Source organism: Aptenodytes forsteri, unplaced genomic scaffold (assembly GCF_000699145.1).
Source record: "Aptenodytes forsteri isolate BGI_AS27 unplaced genomic scaffold, ASM69914v1 Scaffold408, whole genome shotgun sequence".
Taxonomy (NCBI): domain Eukaryota; kingdom Metazoa; phylum Chordata; class Aves; order Sphenisciformes; family Spheniscidae; genus Aptenodytes; species Aptenodytes forsteri.
In genome coordinates this window covers 767,890-788,156 of record NW_008796048.1, presented here as the reverse complement: position 1 = coordinate 788,156, position 20,267 = coordinate 767,890, and the positions used below count along the sequence as shown (strand labels likewise).

General features: G+C 40.5%; 1 protein-coding gene across 2 annotated transcripts in view; it reads right to left on the bottom strand.

The window, feature by feature from the left end:
- Positions 1-6,769: 6,769 nt before the first annotated feature.
- The window catches only part of SCAF11 (SR-related CTD associated factor 11), a 48,430-nt gene continuing 34,932 nt past the window's right edge, over positions 6,770-20,267 (bottom strand). The window contains exons 11-15 of one of the 2 annotated variants that reach the window (XM_009286206.2): positions 13,592-16,108; positions 11,233-11,576; positions 8,469-8,687; positions 7,890-8,009; positions 6,770-7,523 (exon numbers count right to left, since the gene is read on the bottom strand). In XM_009286206.2, the coding sequence (XP_009284481.1) occupies positions 7,395-7,523; positions 7,890-8,009; positions 8,469-8,687; positions 11,233-11,576; positions 13,592-16,108 (3,329 nt within the window). In that variant the 3' untranslated portion in view covers positions 6,770-7,394. Of the gene's footprint in view, positions 7,524-7,889; positions 8,010-8,468; positions 8,688-10,480; positions 10,811-11,232; positions 11,577-13,591; positions 16,109-20,267 lie in introns of those variants that run through there. The other variant, XM_009286207.2, reaches the window with a different exon arrangement.

Below are 20,267 nucleotides of genomic sequence, written 5' to 3'. Positions count from 1 at the left end.
GGGTTGGTCTTAATAGCCTGCTGGTTTTCACATGGTTGTATCATAATTTGCTCTTTCTCACAACATCGTTGCCATTTGTGTCTTGGATTCTCCCCATCTGTGGTAAGATAACCAGAGAGTAATCTGAGCCGGTAACTTTAAAAAGGCAGGATAAGCTGATGGCTTTTTACCTTAAGTGAAAAGAAATGCAATATTAGAATAGCAAAAATCTCATAAAGACGTATTCATGGTAAGGTCTATCGTCCGCTCCTATGTTGGGTGGCTTTTGGACAACTGTTTTAAGGTAGGCTTTGAATACCTTTTAGGTGGATTTGTTGCAAACTCCATTTTGAGAGGGTTTGCTGGTTTTGTTGTTTGGGGTTTTTAAATCCACTTGTCCGCAGGTAACTTGCTGTCTTGGCTAAGAGCGTATTTTTCTGATACCCAAATGGCTGCTTGTTCCTTATCTTTAGGCAGGGCGCTCTGTGTTTCTATTGTTTAGGATGGCGTTACACGGTGAATCATAAGTATGAAACACGTCCTGCGGGATGGGGGGTCGTACCCTCATCCCAGTTCTGCTGCTGGCCTCGGTGGGCTCCTCCTGGCTAACCCCGGGAAGGTTAGCTGGAGCTCAGTCGCCTCGCCAGTCTCTGGTGAAGGGAGCGGTGAGGGAGGAAGAAGGGCCAGTACTCCCTGCTTTTTCCTTTGGAATAAGATCTTAGAAACAGGGAGCCTGCGCCATTATGAAAGTTAATATGATTACGTCATTCCATTAGATGTCATCGGGGTGATGAAGAAACGGGGTGGGTGCTGTTCTGGGTGCGTCTCCCTGTGCTACTCAGATGGGATGTAACCTTCACAACCTGAGAGCTCTGTCGCTGCTCTGGGTGCCGCAGTGTGCTGGTGGGGCTGTCCCACCTCTGTCACCTGGGCTCGGTAGGGTTTAGAAGGGTCACAACTTCAAATCTCTCTTCTGTCATAAGCCTCTGTGAAGTCTTGGCCAGCTGACCTACGGCTAACCCCGTAGTACAACGCACAGTGCATCAAAAATTTAATCCACTTGCCCACAACCCATGTAACACAAGGTGCCTATGCTGCGTGGTTGTGTGTGTTTTGTATTATTTCCCCCAATACCAAGTATCGCCGTATGTTTATTAGAACTCTTTTAAATTTAAATAGTCATTGAATTCCTCTCTAGGAGCTGCCCTGGGACACCAGGCTGGAGCTTAGGGCTTGACACAAGGCCATGGAAGTCCATCTCCTTGTGCCCTCTTTGGCTTGATGTGGCTGCAGAGCTGCACTGTGTCAGTGGGAGGGAGGTGGGGGTTGAATCCCCCCAGTGAGGAGGGTCTCCCACACCCCAAGTTGGTTATTTAATCCCTCATGTTTCAGGGATGCTGAGGTTACGTAGGAAAGCCATGTGCTTTGCACAGGGAGCCGCAGCTCTGTAGTGTATTGGCATTAGTCAGACAATCAAACCAGAGGTGGATCTTGTACCTCCAAGCTACGTCATCATATTTTCAGGGGGAATAGCTTAAGAATTTATCAGTCCGATACAGTCATTTAATTACCATGGTAAAATAGTAGCGGTAAATAATGATGACTGAGCAACCTGAGTGTGTGACAGCCTTTTCTCCTAGGTGCTCTCTAATGATGGGTTTCCTTTCGGGTGCGTGTGTGCCTTGGGGCTTCATGCCTGCAGGCAATGCTGGGGGTCCCTGGTCCTCCCACTGCCCACGGCAGAAGCTCTGCTCTCCTCTTGGCTTTGGGCAGAGCGAGCCAGTGGCCGTGTTTTGGCCATTAGCGCTCCTAACAAACATCTGCACTGCAAATCTCTGCACTCGTGGAGAGAAAAAAGGCAGCAATGTTTGTGTCTTGTGTTAGAGGAGACTCTACCCGCCATGTGTAAGCTACCTTCCCGGTCCCCGAGAGCCCTGAATTTCTGTAAAAGGCTCTAGAATTTATAAGTAAACTCTGACTTCCAAGGGTTGTTATTTTCTTTAATTCCACCTGCTATTGCATCTAGGAATCCCTGGCTATTTTTGATTGATGCTCGTCATAAAAAATTCAGTGGTTGTAGGTTTAATTTCTGCAACACTTTAGGACTAATTATATGGCAGCCTGCTGCCAAAATTCCTTGGGTTTGGCTCCTGCAGTAATTTTTCTCTGTGTTGGATTCCACTCTGGGTTTGATTGTTTACTGCGGGTAATGAGCATCTACTGCATTGCTGTAATCCCCTGTATTTATTGCACAAACAAGTCTATGAAAATGAAGAGCAGGTTGAAAGCTTACTGTTGGTGTGTGTCTCTGGGAGTTGTGACTGAGTAATACTGGAAAAGTAAGAGTCAAGTTGAAGTCAAGTTCCATAACCCAGCCTGTGCCTTCTCACAGATTCATCTCCTTTTATGCAAGTAGTTAATCGTGCTTTTATTTTTTTTTTTAATCTCTACGTTAGTGGTTTTTAGAAAACCTTCATACATGCTCCATTCATTATTTTGAAAGCTGCTGCATCTAGTAAGTACTCTTTAATAGCCAATTTCAGTAATCTACTTTATTGTCCTTACTCATTTCTACTTTTTTATAAACTATTGATTAATGATGTGACTATTGCAATACTTAATAATAATGAAGATCTTCACCAGAGTAGTTTCATCGCTGTGATTCAAAAGGTTAAGTTCACCTTTCAAATCAACATATTTGTTTTACATGCTGCTGTGTTACGATGCTGTGGCTTCTGGGGAAAAAACAAACCCTTTTGTTGGCAGCAGACTCCAGCACAGTGATCTCCATAGCAAAACTGAGTAAAGATTTCAAGGCACTACTTGCAGAGGTGGGATCCAGAAAGGCTTTAGCTGCATAAACCAGACTGCGATGGCACTCGCTCAGCAAAAATTACGTGTCCTGACTAAAGAGCTACTTCTGCCCCTGCCATTTGCCCCCACGTGTCTCTCCTCTTCATGTTCTGGGCCTGCTCACACTCAGAAATAGTTCTGTCCTGGTGGTGCCGACACTGCTCAGATCTAAAATGAGATATCCCTCCTCCCACCAGTTTACTCGATGCAGTAATCGCCCTTTGAGGAGACCAGGCAGACTGTGCTCCTGACACGCAAGTCATTTGACTTTAAATGCATGAAACTCCTCACCTGCTTAAGCTTGAGTGCATGTATTTGCAAGACGCAAATCAAGATCTTCGCATGTGCAAAAATCAACTTCTGTGATGCCTGTGTGTGGCTTGCAGCAAAGTGCAGGTGAAGGCCAAGGAGGGGGCAGTGGACATAGCTTAAGTCAACCCAATGTACTGAAAAGCCCTTTGCAACAATAGATGAAGTGATTTTTGCTGCTAGGATGCTTGAAAAGGTCCACGGCCCCAAGCAGGCTCATGGAAGTAAGACTAGCTTACAACTTAGGCAATAAATTTTTAACTAATTAACTGCAGTCAGTTGGTTTAAATAACTTTCTTCTTCAAGACTATCTTTTCTTGGAAATAATGTCCTCCAGCATGTCTTCCCTCAGCCTCCGACGCAGCGCTCTTAACTGTATCTCCATCTCCTTGAGGTAACTTGATACTCATGAGTGACAAAACCCTTCCTGGAGTAACACACCAGGATTTGGTCTCACTAGCCCAGCTTCACTACATGACTACGGCTGCAGGACGTGCCTCCGAGTGCCCTTCTTCCTTCTGAAGACTTGGCCTCAAGGAACTGACACCTCTAAGCCTCCCTCTCCCCAGGGAACACCCTCACCAAGCCACTTGAGTCTCGACCTTGATTTCCACCCTTACTCCTCAAAGTGGTGTGCTCTTTCCTAAGACCACATGCCCATCTATTAGGGCACCTTTAGTAAACACAGAACCAAGACACAACGTGAGCAGCATCAAGGTAAGACTATCCTTTCCCACGCGGGATGTTATCACCCAGCCAAACCAACACAACTCTAACAAAGCTTCTCTGAATTTCAGAGAGCAGGCAGCCAGCCAGCTCGAAGGACAGCAGGCTCTCGCACAGCTGGTGTCTGCATTACCTATGGAGGTACCTCATGAAAAGTACAGAGGGGTTAATCCTGGAAAGTAAAGCGGTGCCTGGAACATAGCTCCCAAGGAAGGCAGGCGGTCACGTGCTAAATTCCCAATGGGCTATTTCAATGAAGCCCACTGTTTTGATCGGCACTTCTAGTGTGCAGGACACGGCCTAGTTGGTTTGAGCCCTGCCCTTCTTTGGTCCACACAGCAGACTAACACACCCCCAACCCCACAGCGTTTTGCAAGACCCAGTACCTGGAGTCCCCACCGCAGCACCCGCAGTAAACGGACGCTTTGCCACATAGCGTTTGTTTTTCTTCAGCTTGCAGCATCTGCAGACGGGCAAGGCAGGGCGAGGACGGACTGACTGAAAACAAACCAGATGTAAAGGAGGGGGAGCCCAGACAACACAACAAGGTTAAACGTGCTTACGTACAGAAGTAATAGTACTTACATTGCATTCTGAATTAAAACCACTTGAGCCAGAATCATTTAAGACCAAACACGGACTACTTGCAGCTTAGTGAAAAGAATTTATTAGAAACTGTTAAGCACTACACAAAACTAGTTTTTAGAGTATTTTTTCAGTAGACAGCACTCCAGCCTTACGCTACAAACACCATATTGTGGACTTTGGACAGCCACTGTGCTCCGAAGATACATCTTTAGGATGAGACATTCAAGCAGCATGCACAGTGAGACAGCGGAAGGAGTGCAAGGAAAACCCTTTTGATTTGCGTAAGTTCACAGAAGGTGTACAGTTTAGCAATTGTTTTCCTCAAGGCAATTTGGATCGAATGAATTACCGACACCCTAGAGGCATCAACGGGGCTCAGCGTCCCCACCACTTTGCCTTCAGTGCTAGTGCATCTTGGGACTTTCAGTACAAGGAATTTCAATAAATAGAAATACAGCTTTCATACTATTTTAACAAAAACGTGACTACAAGGTTAAAGTACGTGCCTTCTCGGGCAGTTGCACCAACAGAGACCTCACTGCTTTCAGGAAAAATAGGAGGAGAGTCTACGTATTAAGGCAATGCGTTTTTTTTAATTCAACACAGAAATTGTAACGAAATGCATATTTGCTGATAAGTTCTGAAGTATTTAATCGTAAAAAAGAAAGTTACTGATCACATGCTACTCTATCCGATACTCTTCATTACGTTTTGAAATACAGTGGAGCATCGCTATAGTCACTGCCCAAACAACGTGGCAGCAAGTGACAGCTTATCTTCCAGCCAGGAGCTGCAAAACAAGAAATTAATGTCCCCTCCCCTCTCCCAGTTTAAATCCTCCATCGTTCCTTCCCACCCAATTTCCAGCTCTCCTCTAAAAGGGAAAAAAACACCCCGCAAAACATTTATCTGGCTCCTGAAAGGAGCTTTATAGCAAGGCTCAACTGTATAGAGTAAAAAGATATAAAATGTCATTAAAATCCAAAAATTCAGAAGGAAAATGTAATAAAAATAAGTACGCATGGCGTGATAAACCAGGATAGACATAGCAATTTGCTACAACATTTTACAAAAAGTGCTAACCAATTTTAGCTTAAAATAGTTCAAGAGATCATACAAATTGCTACCACAGTGTAAAACTGAGTATTTTGAAAAATCTAAAACCTGGCTTGACTGTAGAAAATGTATTATATCTGTTTCTAATTTACATAGTATTTTTATTTAGGCACACAAAAATAAATATAGACAGTCAAATGCTTCATTAAGTCTGCAGAAAGTTATAGTTAAAACCAAGTGATCAACTGTTGTGACAAATAGCACATTTTTTTACACATATATATCTCTCAACTGTTGTGACAAATAGCACATTTTTTACACATATATATCTCTCTCTATAATCACGTGTGTGTACAGGGGTGTATATCCCTTATTTCATCCTCAGGCTTCTGCAAAAGTTACTTACAGGGTAAGACTGTTTTCTGCCAAGAAAAGTTAATTTGGGAACTACTGGCTAGGAAGAGATAATTTCTCAGAAAACTCAATTGATACTTTCTGTCAAAATGTTTTATTCATGCTTTTGGGCCAGGAGACCTCGGGCTGGAGCAGAAGCCAGGCTGAGCCAACACCAAAGGTTGTTACCGCACAGCAGGACTGGAGGGGGAGCGCTGAAATTTTAAGAGCACTGTGAGAGTAAGGGAACAAGTATTTCTATCTCAGAGTAAATCTCAGAGTAAGGCTCCTTCTCCACTCAAATCCGGACGGATCCCAAGCTGTTCCTTCCATAAGGAGCACGCAGTGACAGTGTTTCAGCAACTCTCCCTGCCGCTACCTCAGTAAAACCGGTTTTACCTTAGGTGTAAGCACTCCCCTAGCACATTCAACAACCCCACACCTGCTTTTAAAATGCTTGTGGTACCTCTACTAAGCTCTCTACATGAAAGTGCCCGGGGAAGTAGAAAAGCTGTTGCATGTGACTTCAGATTGCGCAGATGCAATGATACCAGGCTGGTGATCCACGCTACAGTCCCTAGTTAACAACGAAAAAGTATTACACAGCTAAGATTGGCACAACTGGCGGCCTCCGATCGAGCAGGAGCCTACTAACAAATTCCAGCTTTCTTGATTTTACTTGAAGAAGAAACTGGTTTACGTTTCTGAACATCCAGCTCTAGCACACTAATTCCCTACTAGCTGAGGGCAGGGTTAGACATGAACTGAGGTTGCCAGTGTGTGGTGATTGAGGGCTTTCAGCACATAAAAATTATTCAAGTTCATCCCACTATCTTGAAACAAATTGAAAAACATCACAAACAAAACCAAGCAGCATAATTTTTATTTGGTGTTACAACAGATGTGCAGCGCCCGTGGTTTTGGGCACTGCGGTTTACTGTTTATGATTTTTCTTTTTAAAATCTAAACAGTTCTTCTGTTCAGACAACTCCATGTGCTTTTTTTTATATACACATTGTGACCCCTGCATTCAGCCTGTCCAGTTAATGCTAGAAATATTTGTCAAGGCAATACATTATTTTAATCTTTGCTATAATTAGGGAGAAATCAAAAGAAAAATTTTACTTTAATCTGACCGATTACATGTACTGTACATACCTGTTCCAAAACCAATGTACTCAGACAGAAGTTTCTATTTTAATGCACTCTTATTCAAGTCAAAATGCTGTACATCTAAGTATCCACACAATCGTACATTCCTAATGATTCTTCTTTACACCTTTATTTTTTTTAGACATCTGTTTTTAAAAAGGAATAAAGAAGTTGCCCTGTAGATCTATATTTCTTTAGAACAAAACATTATATACTACATTGAAAAATAATTTTATCAAAACCAGATTCAAATCACTGTCATGTACAATTTTCAGTTAACGGTTCATGTTGAAATTGCACTTTGCAGATAGAATAAAATTAAAAACTGAAAACATGTTCTATTTCCTTTCACAGGAGACTGCCTCTTCGGGATTTTTCTTCCGTGAATGTTTGTATTTGTCTACATACGCTTTCACTAGGTTTGCCACTTTTGCAGAATTAACTTCTCCGCTCTTGCTATGACAAACCTACAACAGTTTTAAAGAAAAAAATGTTTGAAACATTTCTGTTGATTTGCCACTGTTCCACATTATTTATTGATTTCCCCAACACCCCAGGTTTCTCCATCTCGGGCAGAACAACTTTGGAAACTCCTGATACTTCCCAATTGCTTCCCAAACACTTCTGAATTCCCATTCGACTCTTTCGCACAATAAACGAGTTCTGTTCTGAGGAGCTCAGAAAGCTCTCGTGGATGGAGAGAGACAAAGGTATTTTTGCTTTTCCTATTCCCTCTCCCAGCAACTACCAGTTGTTCCCACAAGATGAAGAAATCCACCCCAAACCCTACCTCAGTTGAAATGTGTGCACTTCAGATTACTAGATCAACTTACTTTATCTACAGCTTTCCGCACAATTTCTTTATATTCTTCCTTAGTGATGTCTTTATTTTGGTAGAAAGGTTTAATAGCTAGTTTGACCTCTTGTGCCGCTTTTTCTTGAATTAACAATTTCTGATGAAAAAACAAACTTGAGTGTTATTTTTCACTGCCTGCATATGTATCTTTTTACCAATCACAAATTAAAACTTTACAGGAAAAAAGTTACTACGGAAGACTAGAAAACCATGCTCCCCTCACTCACATTTCAGCTCTCATGAGAGCTGCCTGTGTTTTACGAAGAACAGAATGTTGTCACACAGCAATTGAAGTAATACTCATAATAGTGCTGCTTTAAAGGAGACTACATTAAAAAGAGTCCGCTTGCTAGTTTATGTCCTACAGCCGCCACAGAAGTATCGCATACACGATGGTATCAAGTATATTACACAGAAGGGGTATTGTCATAGTTTGCTGTTTTTTAGTATATCAAAATTTATAGATCTATATAATATGTAAAAATTTTTACATATGTTTTATATATAAATATAAAACCCGGTGTATATATAAATATACTCGGAACTTTGAACTTGCCTGGTCCTTCTTCGAGCTATCTGCACTGGCTTCCACTGTTACACTCGCTTTGTTTTCTCCTGAGTTTACAGCTGCATTAGAGCTCTTGATGTGACTTGACGACGTTGCATTACCCGAACTTGGTCCCTGAACTGTTCCCACGTTTCCCAGGACTGCTGTTGGAGCAGGCAAGGCTGGAGCACTCATGTTATTACTTACATGAGCAGCATTTGGAATACCCTGTTTTAAAAAGTTACCGGTAGTTAATACATTATCCTTCGGTATGACAACGTGCCTTTCTAGAAGTCTCAGCAGCTACAGAAAGAGCATCAATACTACATGCTTTGGTTCATTAGCTAATTTCCACACCATCCATTATTATGGAAGGTATATTATATCACATCTACTCAAAGGAAAAAAAAAAAAAAAAAAGCTTGAGAAGTAGGCATCTTCCATGTCACCACGGTGGTTGCTAGATTCTGGCTCTGATCCCAGTGATAAAGCAAAGTACCCTGCAGACAGGCACGGAGGCTGTTAGCACAAGGGGAAGGAAGCTTATGGCTGCAGAACCTCCCTATTTGTCACAGGAGTGTATAGGAAGCCCGGTTTTGTAAATGAGATTAACATTTTTTTTAAAAATCAGCACCTAAACGTACGTACAAGAAGTTACCTTAAACCACACTTGCATTCCTGCATCATAATGATGCTGCTTTGGAAACATTTATTTCCATATTTGTTATCAGCTTGAACTTGTGAATGAATTTCAAATGTAAACACACCTACAAGTCTCCTCAAGGCTAGAGGTGAAATGCTGGTTGAAGCACCACGATCTGTTCTTCAGGAAAAGCCATTTTCTGTACATTTCCAAACATCACCAAAAGACCACAGGCACTGTTGATACTTCGGAATTGAGAAATTAAGTACCTCTCAGACCTCAGAGAGAGGTCATTTTTAGCAAAAGCCGAGAATGCATCCTCCCAACATGTTTTTGGCATGCTACTCTAAATGTTACTTTTTTTGCAGGCAATCACCATTACTTTTTTCACATCTGCATTTATCCAGATGGAAAATAATGAAACAGGAATTTGAGCTCCCTGGAAAGGACACAGATATTGAGCTGTTATAATCAGCGCGCTAACACTCGCCAGTGCGAGTCATCTCCGCTCTCTCTTCATCTTCCTTTCAACAGGAAGGACAGGCGGAGTCCTGCAGTATTCAGCAATTTGTGTTGTGCTACCACCAAGAACTCATTCAGTGAAAGCTCAAAGAAAAAGCAGCAGCAGCTCCCAAGAGCATTCGGGTTCACGGACACCATTCCACAAAAGCAGGTAAGAGCAACAAATATAACAGGGGCTTTACTAACAAATAACTGTATTTTGGAGCAATACACAATCTTTACAGAAACATATTTATTGCTGCACCAGATACTGTATTTCACAGAGGTTTGTAGCCTACGTTCTTACTTCTTACATTTTGAGAGGTTAAACCTACTGAATTTCCAATTGTGAAATATTTTAATTACAGACAGCAGGCATTAATCAAATCAACAAGCAATCTACCAGCATTTTAATTCCAATAGCACCTTACTGGTTTACCTTGCAGAGTATTAAAGTATTTCATATGGCCTGTAACGCCACTCAGTATTTCCCGCAGTACTTAACTCCTTTTGTTCTAAGTTAATGAATATGAATGGATAACAGCAGTTGAAAGTGAAAGGAATGTAGGCCATTTATCAGTTCGCTGCAAATCTTTAGAGATGATGCATGAAAACAGAGGGTTAGAAATCACTGTTCTAGAACATCACTTTTTCAACCTGGAATGCAGGGGAATGCATTTTAGGTTAGTGCAGGCAGCCTGCAACAAAAGAAAAGCACAAACCTCAGTCAAACCCTGAAGAGCCCTTTATACATCACAGATGCAGCGTTACATCTCCTCGCGGGGCCATGCATTCTCCTAGAAGTTGTTCATATTCCTTTCCCTGATATAAAAGCTCTTAATATGAACAGGAGGAGTTCACATATGCAAAGGTTGTTTTAAGGTATCTTGAAAGGCACAAAAAGATGGTCTGACTTGCCCCAAGCACAACAGAGTCTTTTTGAAACTGGAGAAATTCAAGTGGGAGTTAGGTCTCAAACAGGGCATGCAAAAACAGGAGAATCAGGCAAGAAGGGAGAAGTAAAACATACCAAAGAAAGCTTGGAAATTGTTAACAAAAAGGCTCAAGAGACTAAACAGAATAGAAAATGCGTGTGTGTGTGTAAGCTGCTGAGATAGTGACAGCTGGAGAATGGGAGTGTGGAACAAACGGGCGCCATGCAGTACTTGGTAATTTTCCTCTGCTGATACACCCCATGGGATGAGAACTGCAACAAAGAGGTTTAGGTCACTTCCTACACGCTGCTGAAAGGGGATTCAAGCATTTCCTAAAGCTTAAAAATTAGGTTTTGAAGGGGAAAACTTAGTTTTGGAAACGGGGCACTTCTAAGAAAAAGGTAATGGAGAACACTGATGAAATTTTTCAGTGTTCCATTACCCACTGGTACACCTCGTTACCACAAAAACCCAGTTATGGTGTTGTGTATTATTACTTAAAAGCTATAGCCCCAAAACAACCCATATCCTTATGGATACTTCCACTTTAAATTTGGTGTGGGGTGGAAGACGACAGGCAAGAGAGAAAGAAACTGCAAGTATCAATTTATCAAGACTATGGTATTCAATATAAGAAAGCCTTAATTGGTATTACTTCAATACTGCTCTCGCCATGGCTTCTGATAAAGCATACCTGCAATTGTTTTCCATCTTGCTGTGAAGCAATGTAGTTGACTTGTTGAGATGGTGGGGGTGGAGGTGGAGGCGGAGGTAATCCCTGAGACAAATTTGTGGGAGCAGCTACCTGTATGAGAGGCACTCCGGTAGGGAGATGCATGGGCATTGGAGGGTGGATGTTGAAAGGATTTCGTTGCATATTCATCATGGGAGGATGGACACCCACTGGATACGGAAAGATATTCATAGGTTGGTGCTGTGCATTCACTTGTGGCATTGCATTCATTTGTTGCTGCATCATATTTATCGGTAACTGAGAACCATCACTTTGCTGGTTGCCTTGGTCTTTGAGGTTTGGATCTATCAAAAGAAAAAACAGACAGTACACGAAGTAGAAAAATCCGTACTTTATAAAGCAAAAGTGGAGCCACGTGTCTAAACTCTTCATGAAGTATGGTGTATCAAAAAGCTTTCTATAACCTGAGTATTTTAAAAATACTGCATTACATTATTACACAGCACTCATCACCAGACACATCATGGAGCCAAATGCTAGTTTCTGAGTTTAAAAAGTTCAGGCTACTATGGAAGCCTGCATTTTGAATTTCTATTTTCTCTACTTGTTCCCATAGCACAGCTAATAAATTATTTCATCACAATGAAACAGTAGTTCTCCCCCAAAAAGCAGGAAGACAACGTAACTTATCCAGCTTCTGCAATTGCAGAAGGTCAGTCATACATTATCACCTTTGTATGCAATGCTCTGCTCCCCTTTGCCTGATGCACACACACTCGTTGTAGCCACTTCTGGTAACTATAGAAATACCCTGCTGTTTTTTTCTCATTGAACAATAAATCATCCTCAACCAATTTCAAAGGTGTTCATATTCGGAAAGAGTTGTTCAAAAACCCTGCAATGGTACAACAGGTAAAGCCTAGAAGTAAAAATAACCTCCTGGGGAGGCATTTCTTTAAAAAATTACGACCTCACTCTATCTTCAACAGAAGTCAAAAAGTTAAAGTCTAGATACAAGCAGCGAACCTTCCAAAAGTCAAGAAATTAGTTCTGAGAAATGGTTGATGGGTTATAATTTAGATGTCCTTCCCTTACAATCCCTTCCTTGAGGAACCCTGTCACCTAATTTACAGGGATTGGGATTTAAACCCTTATGCTTCACCCCAAATCACCTTTTTTAAAGATCACGGGATAACAGAATCACTGAGGTTGGAAGGGACCTATCAAGACCATCTAGTCCAACCCCCCTGCTCAAGCAGGGTCAGCAAAAGGAGGTTGCTCAGGACCGTTTCGCCCAGGACCATGTCATGATGCCAACCTAGCCTGTTTTATCCAGTTCTGAGAGATCACTGTACTATTCTCAGCTGAATTCACGTTCCAAAAGCGAACGTAACAGTGTGATTGTTCCTGAACTACGTGAAATAAAGTCTGCAAATCACACAATACTTTCAATTAAAGGTCTGATAAATTTTGCCTGCAGCAGACTGAAGGTTGGCAAAGTTGCCTCAAAACTTAAGAAGCCACTGATGCCGCTGTCTCTGAAAAGAGGGAGAAAACTGCTGGCATATAGGATGAAAATGGATAAAAATGAAAGACAAAAACAAGGAGACAATGGGAAAGTGCGAGTGTGGTTGCCTTCAGAACTGGATTTTACGTTTTTAAGTACAATTCACATCTACCTTTTACTTCAGAGCATTAATAATCTGTGGATGACTTCTTAGCTATTCAGAATCAATCTCATCCACAGTTAACTCACTTTCTACCAAAAAGTTTATTTCCATCAGGGCAGTTACCTTTCAGATATAAAATACTAAAAAATATTAGACTTCTACTGAGGCTTTAGAGGAAATCTAATGCTGAAGTACAGTAAAAGTACCATTTTTGCATTTATAAATCTCCCTAGATTTTTTTAAGCATATGAAGAGGAAAATGCTTACTTAGAAGCAAGATAAATGTCAACTTAATAATCTGTCATCTCTAGAGTCTACTGTGTGGGTCTGCACAGGCAAATGCAAATCTCCTTGGAAAAAAAAAATACCCTTTTTAGAAGGTGTGCAGATGCTAAAAGTAACCATGAAGAGGATATGCTTTCTCTTCAACCAAATTGATTTACTTAAGTAGCACTCCTCAGATGCATACTCCTCAAATTATGTCTAACTTTAAGCAAAACCAAAAAGCCATCAAAACACAAGAAATCCCCAAACTCCACACCTACAAACCTCCATATTGCAAAAAGACTATAGATTCACCCTGAATTATTTTGAAGAACTAATTCAACTTGAGATAGGTCAACATGACCAGGATTTTACTCGGCCACTGCAGCTGTGACTAAGCTTTTATGTTTCAAAACGATGAATACCTTGTTCAGGTGTCTCCTCTTCTTGTCTCATTCCCCATCCAGACTGTGGGCTTGATGAATTGCGTCCTCTTCTTGAATAATAATTCTGCACATCAGCAGGTAAAGTCTTTCTTACAGCCCAGCTGGATGCAGAGGTCCACCCAGATCTGTCAGCAGGCGTATCGAAAGAATAATCTTGTTCATTCTTACGCTTGTATGGCTGATGTTCTGGGAACCTTGAAGTTTCATTCCCAGAACCATTTGAGTTCCCTGAGAGAGGTTTTCTATTTTGCCAGTGATTTTCACTCTGGTCTCCATACATGAAACCACCTCTTCCACGCCCACCTCGGCCACGCTGACCTCTCCCTCGATTCGGAATCCAACCTGAACCAAAGTTTTTATTCCAAGAGTGTCCCGAATTGTCATGCCTGCCGTCTTCCCAATGTGGTTTATCTCTCTCTCTGTTCCTGACTTCAGGAACGGAGTTTATCCTCTCCATTACCCAGTCTGGACAATCATTCCTCCGCTTGTCTGAAGAACATTGATCATCATTGGTTTTTTCTGTATTGTCCTTCTCTTTTTTAAGACTTTCACTCTGTTTCTCTTGATCACTTCTGTATCGATCATTTCCTCTGGGATTCCTCCAGCTGTCATTTGCCCATCTCTCTTTCCATCGAGGTGAATGACTGTCCCTCTCATTTCTAGAGAATGAAGAACTTTTATTTCTTGTCCTAGATCGTGATCTTGACCTAGATCGTGACCGTGACCTAGACCACCTCCTATTTCTTCTTTCTCTGTCACGATCTCTTCTTTGACTATCTCTATCACTGCTTCGAGATCTAGATTTTTGCCTCGGAGACGAATCCTTAGTTCTTGACCGAGAAGATGATCTCCTGCTTTCCCTGACAGTTTCCCTTTTGGGAGATCGAGATGGTGTTTTTTTCTCATCTTTGAGTGTGTCTCTCTTCGGAGAATGAGATAAAGATCTCCTTCCCTCCCTCACAATTTCCTTCTTGGGTGATCGTGAGCTCCTGTCTCTGGTCATCTCCCTTTTAGGGGATGGTGATTGAGATTTCCTGCCCTCTCTCCTAGAAGGAGACCAAGTTGTTGATGGAGAGTGAAACCTAGACCTTCTAGTTCGAGTCTTTTTATCTTTTTTGAGTTCTGACTGGCACTCTCTTTCTTGAGGAACAGTTTCATCTTTTTCATCAGAAAGTCCTGAAACTGATGTACAGTTTCCTGCATCACACTGTAAGGACTTCACTTCTCCTTGCTCTGTTCTTTCAACCGGTGGTAACTGCTCAATCTGAGGTTCATTCTGGTCACTGCAAAATGAGTCACAATCCATTGGTATCATTTCATTGTTATCTTCACCGAAATGTTTATGTTCAGCATTTACCTGGGGTGACTCTGAAGTTCTACCCTCTTCACTTTCTGGCATGGCATTCTCTTTTAAGGATTGTTCTGATGTACTGTCCATAGAAATATTGTGTATTAATGTATCTGGTTCTTCATCTTGAACAGTTTTTAAGTTTTGAGTATTTGTACTTGCACAGTCTAGTACTGTTTTTCCTTCAGCCTCAGAATCATCTATTTCTATGGCTTCTGGATGCTCAGGCAATTTACTTCTGGGGCTCTCTAATAGCTGATCTTTTCCCAAAGGTTCTGGATATTCCAACAGTTCATTTTCTGGACTAGCCACGCGTTGATCTATTTTTGTCAAAGCTTCTACATTCTCCATCAATTCATTTTGAGGACTACACAATGTCTGATCTACTTTTTCAGAAGTTGCATGGTCACATACTTCATCTCTGGGACTAGCTACTGTTTCCATTTGTTCAAGAGTATTTTCACAGATGTCCTGATTCTCACGTTCTGTATTTTTTTCAGTAACACCTTTTACTTCAAATTCCTGACTTTCACCTCCTAAAGTTAGTACTGGAGGTTCTTGGAGAGAAAAACTTACATCTGCATTGCCTGAAGTATCATCATCTTTGTCACATTCTCTTGTAGTTCCCTCAATTTCTGCATGTTCACTACAGCTTTCCAATCCATTAGCAGATTCTGTTTCTGCATTATTCTTCTGTGGAAGGCTTGCATTATTGCTTTCGTTACCTGACTGCTGGTCTTTATCTAATGTTAGAACTGCTTCAGACTCAGCAATGTCATCATCTTCCACTGAATCACTGGGCGATTTTTCAGAACGTGCAGAACTTCTCAGTTTCTTTTTAACCACAGGTGTTTGTTGTTTAACTATTCTTTTAGACTTTCGTTTTGGAGGAGCTTTCTCTGATTCTGAAGGAGATTTATTCAGAGATGGGTTATTGCCATCAGGGGCACCGCATGCGGAACTGCTTGACCGAGGTGAACTCTGAGATTGACCCAGAGTCTCATTTTTGCTGTTTCGTGCAGACCTTCTTCTAGGAGTAGTATTAACTGATTTCCTTCTAGCTCCTCTAGTGCCAGATGAACCAGAAGCTTGCTTTTTCTCTTCTCCTTCTTGAGTACATGCAACAGCATATCCTTTACCTAAAGATTCTAATAAAAGCAGAATACATTAAAGTTTGATAATAACCATTTATCCAAATACAGTTAAGAACATAAAATAACCTTCTCCAGTTTAACAGATATCCTCAAATAATACAATGGAAGATTTACTATGAAATGCTGCCACAGCTTAAGTAGATAAATTTAAATTATTTTTTTTTCAGTGCAGACTTTTTCTTTAAAGAACAGAATCAAGCTAACAAAGTGACGTCTAAACACACATTTTAGAAGCAGTGCCAGCTACATGGACAGTAATGGCATTTGCAGTGAAACTGCTATTGATATTGCCATTCAAAGACAGCCAGCATTTACGCTGTTAGAGAAGTAACGAATTAACCACACAACATTGTTAGCATATAGCAGTTCCTGTCATCATAAAATGCAGGCCTGTTGGCAGTGAAGCCTCAATACTACAGAAGTGAAGCTCAATACTACAGAAAGTGACATTTTTAAATGGCCGTCAGTGGATGATCACACGGGAAGCAGTTGATCGGAAGCAGCAATGACAGCATACCTCTCTACAAAATCGACTTTCAGACAGTGCAAACTCATTCACCAGTTACAAGACAGACCCTGCACACTCCATGGCAAACTGGACTTCAACTTGGCCCCAAGGCCCCCGGGGTGCCTGCAGCACCTAACAAACCGAATAAGGAGTGCAAGTTCTGGGGCAGCCTAGGGTGCATAAAAAAACCTAAAGCTGTAAGAAGAATGGCCGTAAGTAGCACACGGCAGCACAGGAGTTCTTGTTTTGATACTGTATTAATTTATTTCATGCAATCCACAATTTGACAAAAGTCTTTGTAGGGAAGCCAAGGGTTATATTCACTGCAAAGGGAACAGAATGTACTCTTGATACCTATGAAAGCTTATGAGGGACAGCTCAGGAATTAAAGGTTAATGATAATTAAGTAAATATACTTGAACGTAATACTCACTTCAAAGCTAAATTAATTTCTTGAGATGCCTATTAATTTGTTTCATACTTTGCACAGACTTCAGAAAGCATAAAGAATTTGGTGTTTAAATTAGTTCTTTTTACAGCTTCATTTTCGTACACAAATAGTATAAACTTGCTAAGAAAGATTAATTTCTATGGATTTTGCAATGTATTTATCACATCGCACAAAGTCTTGATTCTAACTCTCTGTATAACGTTATTTCCCATGCTTTTACTGCACTAAAATATTTAATGTATTCTTAAATTATATAAAAATAAGATAGGAATAAGACAAGTATGTAACAGCACAAAATCCTCTTTCTATCACTTACTACTTTGTTAGCAGAATCAAAAACATATCACTGTCTATTAAATGTAAGCTTATCATCTGATAACCTTAGAGCAGTAACTCCGCAAGCACCTCACTAGCCTTTAAAAGGCTAAAGCAGAGCACAGGACTATTAATCATCTCCTCTGACCTCCCTTATAAACACACAATAATTTGCCTGAACATGAAAAAAAATCTAGTTTTGGTTTTTGGATGTCCACCGATCAAATCATCACTTAAGATAATGAAAACCAACGGTATCGATTGCATAGAAGGTACCATACATTTAAAAGAAAACAACGTGCATGGTAGAGACCTTCCAAAGGAGTTTTAGGTGACTGGCACTATTTGAGGTATCTACTATAACAGTCTCACCAATAATTCTGTTAGAAAGTGACTTCACAGTGGTTAGCCAGCAGTTATTCAGCCACAGGTGGCTGTCTCAGACTAACCACGTCTTCAAACCTATTACAGTAGCCAGGAAAACAAGTTAGATATTAAAAATATGTAATGACATCTGTGATGATTTTCTTCAATGGGGAAGAAATCACCCTGCAATAATAAAAATTCAGAATACAAATGGAATGTGGGAATCCTGACAGAATTAAAAGGCAAGTTATTTTTGTGGCACTTTCAAAGTTTACTTGTGAAACACAAGCCTCTTTTTAACATTCCTTACTACTTGTAAAATTTTAACACACAAGCTTCACAAGCTTTGGACTTGGACAAAATACAAGGCATTTCAGCTCACTGAATCTTTATTTAAAAATATTTTAATCACGCAAGAGAACCGCATAATGCCAACCTAAATCATAATGGTATTTGTAGATTCACTAATGCATTTTCAGGTCAAATTACTAAAAAGACTATTTAATGGTAAGAGAATCTAAAAAAACCTGCAGCAGCTACAGGGAAGACTCAGGCAGTACAGTTACATGACCATCATTGATATTTGTATACCTCTTTGCACAGCTCTGGAAGCAACTGTCAACTACTACTCTGGTGCAAAACTGTACACTTAAGTTATGACCAAGAGATGGGGTGGGGTGTGCAAAAAAAAAAGCTTATGTGACTATCTTTCAGGCACAATTTAGTAAGAATCACAAGATCCAGTTTGGGTTTTTTTGTATGCGTCTATTTTCAGTATTTTCTTCATTTTTCTCCTGTTCTCCACCTTTGCAGAAAGTCGCAGTGCCCCCTGTTTCCTCCATCTTCTGCCTTTTCCTTCATCTCTCATACTTCCTATAAGAGAAGGCCTTGCTCCCGTCTGCTTTATATATATTTGCCATGCATCTCTAGCAGTATTCAGGTTAGGTTTCTCCTTGCTTTTGTCCTTACCTTCTTTTGTGCATGTCTGTCTTTTCCTCAGTTGCTATACAAAAACTGAATGGGGAAGGAACAATCAACTCAACAGAATGTGACCAAAATCCTCAAGGGAGATCTTCACATCCAACAACCCCTGGTTTCACTAGGAAATTCGAAGACTCTGTGTCTTACTTCCTGCATGCTTCTTATCAGTAGGAAGTTTTAAAGTCAAACTTGAAGATGACTTAAAACTTTAGTGTCAACATACTACAATGTTTTAAGATTCAATCTTGATGACTGTCTTCCACTTTGCCCACAGTATAAGTAATGTATTACATTAAACATCTGAACTTTAGTTCAGGTGTGGCAAGAACATATGGAAACATACAAAAATAACTTAATAATTTATTTGCTGTGCCTTGTTAGAGACAATAAATGAAATAATTCTGTTCTAAATATAAATTTTAAAACAAAAATATCTAAAAAAAATTTCCTTTTCTTTTGCTGTCAAGACTCAAATTCAAAATCCCCTGCCTCTCCCAAAATATAGCACAAAGGGTTTAGTTCCATGTTCTGCCTTAGGAGTTGACAATGTTATCAGTATTTGTAGATCAGCTGCTGATATCATCAACAGCAATTACTCACATGTTCTAAATAGTCTGATGTTGAAAAATAATTTGGAGCTTATTTAAATATTCTTCATCTTTCTGATGAGAGAAAAAAATGGTTTGTTGGGGTTTTTTTTTTAATGCTTCTGGTGCTTACTAACAAAGAAGCCTGGCTGTGTAAGTAGAAACGTGAAGGGCAGTCAAGAGATATGAGCTAGCATGTATACTCATTACTATTAGAAGCAGAAATGGTTAAGGATCAGTTAAATTGCACTGCCAAACATCAGAGGCCTGAGGAAGCAACCTATCCATTTTTCACTGGGGAATGCGGAGGTGAAATAAGTACCTTTAACAAGAATGAAGAATATGAATGAATAAAGCATCTTCTTCATGATCCTTCTACTACTTAACGCTTTCCAGCAATTCACTTACTTCTTCACAATTTTTGTAAGCCAAGAGACCCAAATTTCTCCTATCTCTTTGCCTACTAGTCAAGTGAAAGTAGTATAATTCCCAATTCAAAGAATGTATTATCTGTAGCCTTAAAAAACAGCACTCCTTTGTTTTCAGTTCTTTGAACTTGTGCAGCCTGTTGGAAGAAAAACTACATTCTTGCTGAGTATGGAGAGACAGGCTGTTAAAGCAGCTGGGGGAAGGTAATTCCTTCCATGTCTCTGTCTTCTGCTAAATTCCTGCCAGATCCCGGAGCTCGAGCACTTTTGCAAGCTTCTGCCCTGTAGAGCTTGTAGGCATACTGAAAGAGATCCATACACGGCACTGTTTCCTGACTACTCCTCTTCTCTGTCAGGAAACAGTTTGTTCCTCACACTGCACAATATACCACTGAAATATGTCAAGCCATTCATAATCTATCAAAATGAGATTTAACAGTGAACAATAGGAAAAGAAGTTGTAACATGAAAGAAAGTGCTGAATTTAGAAATGGAATTAAGTTATTATTTTAATCTT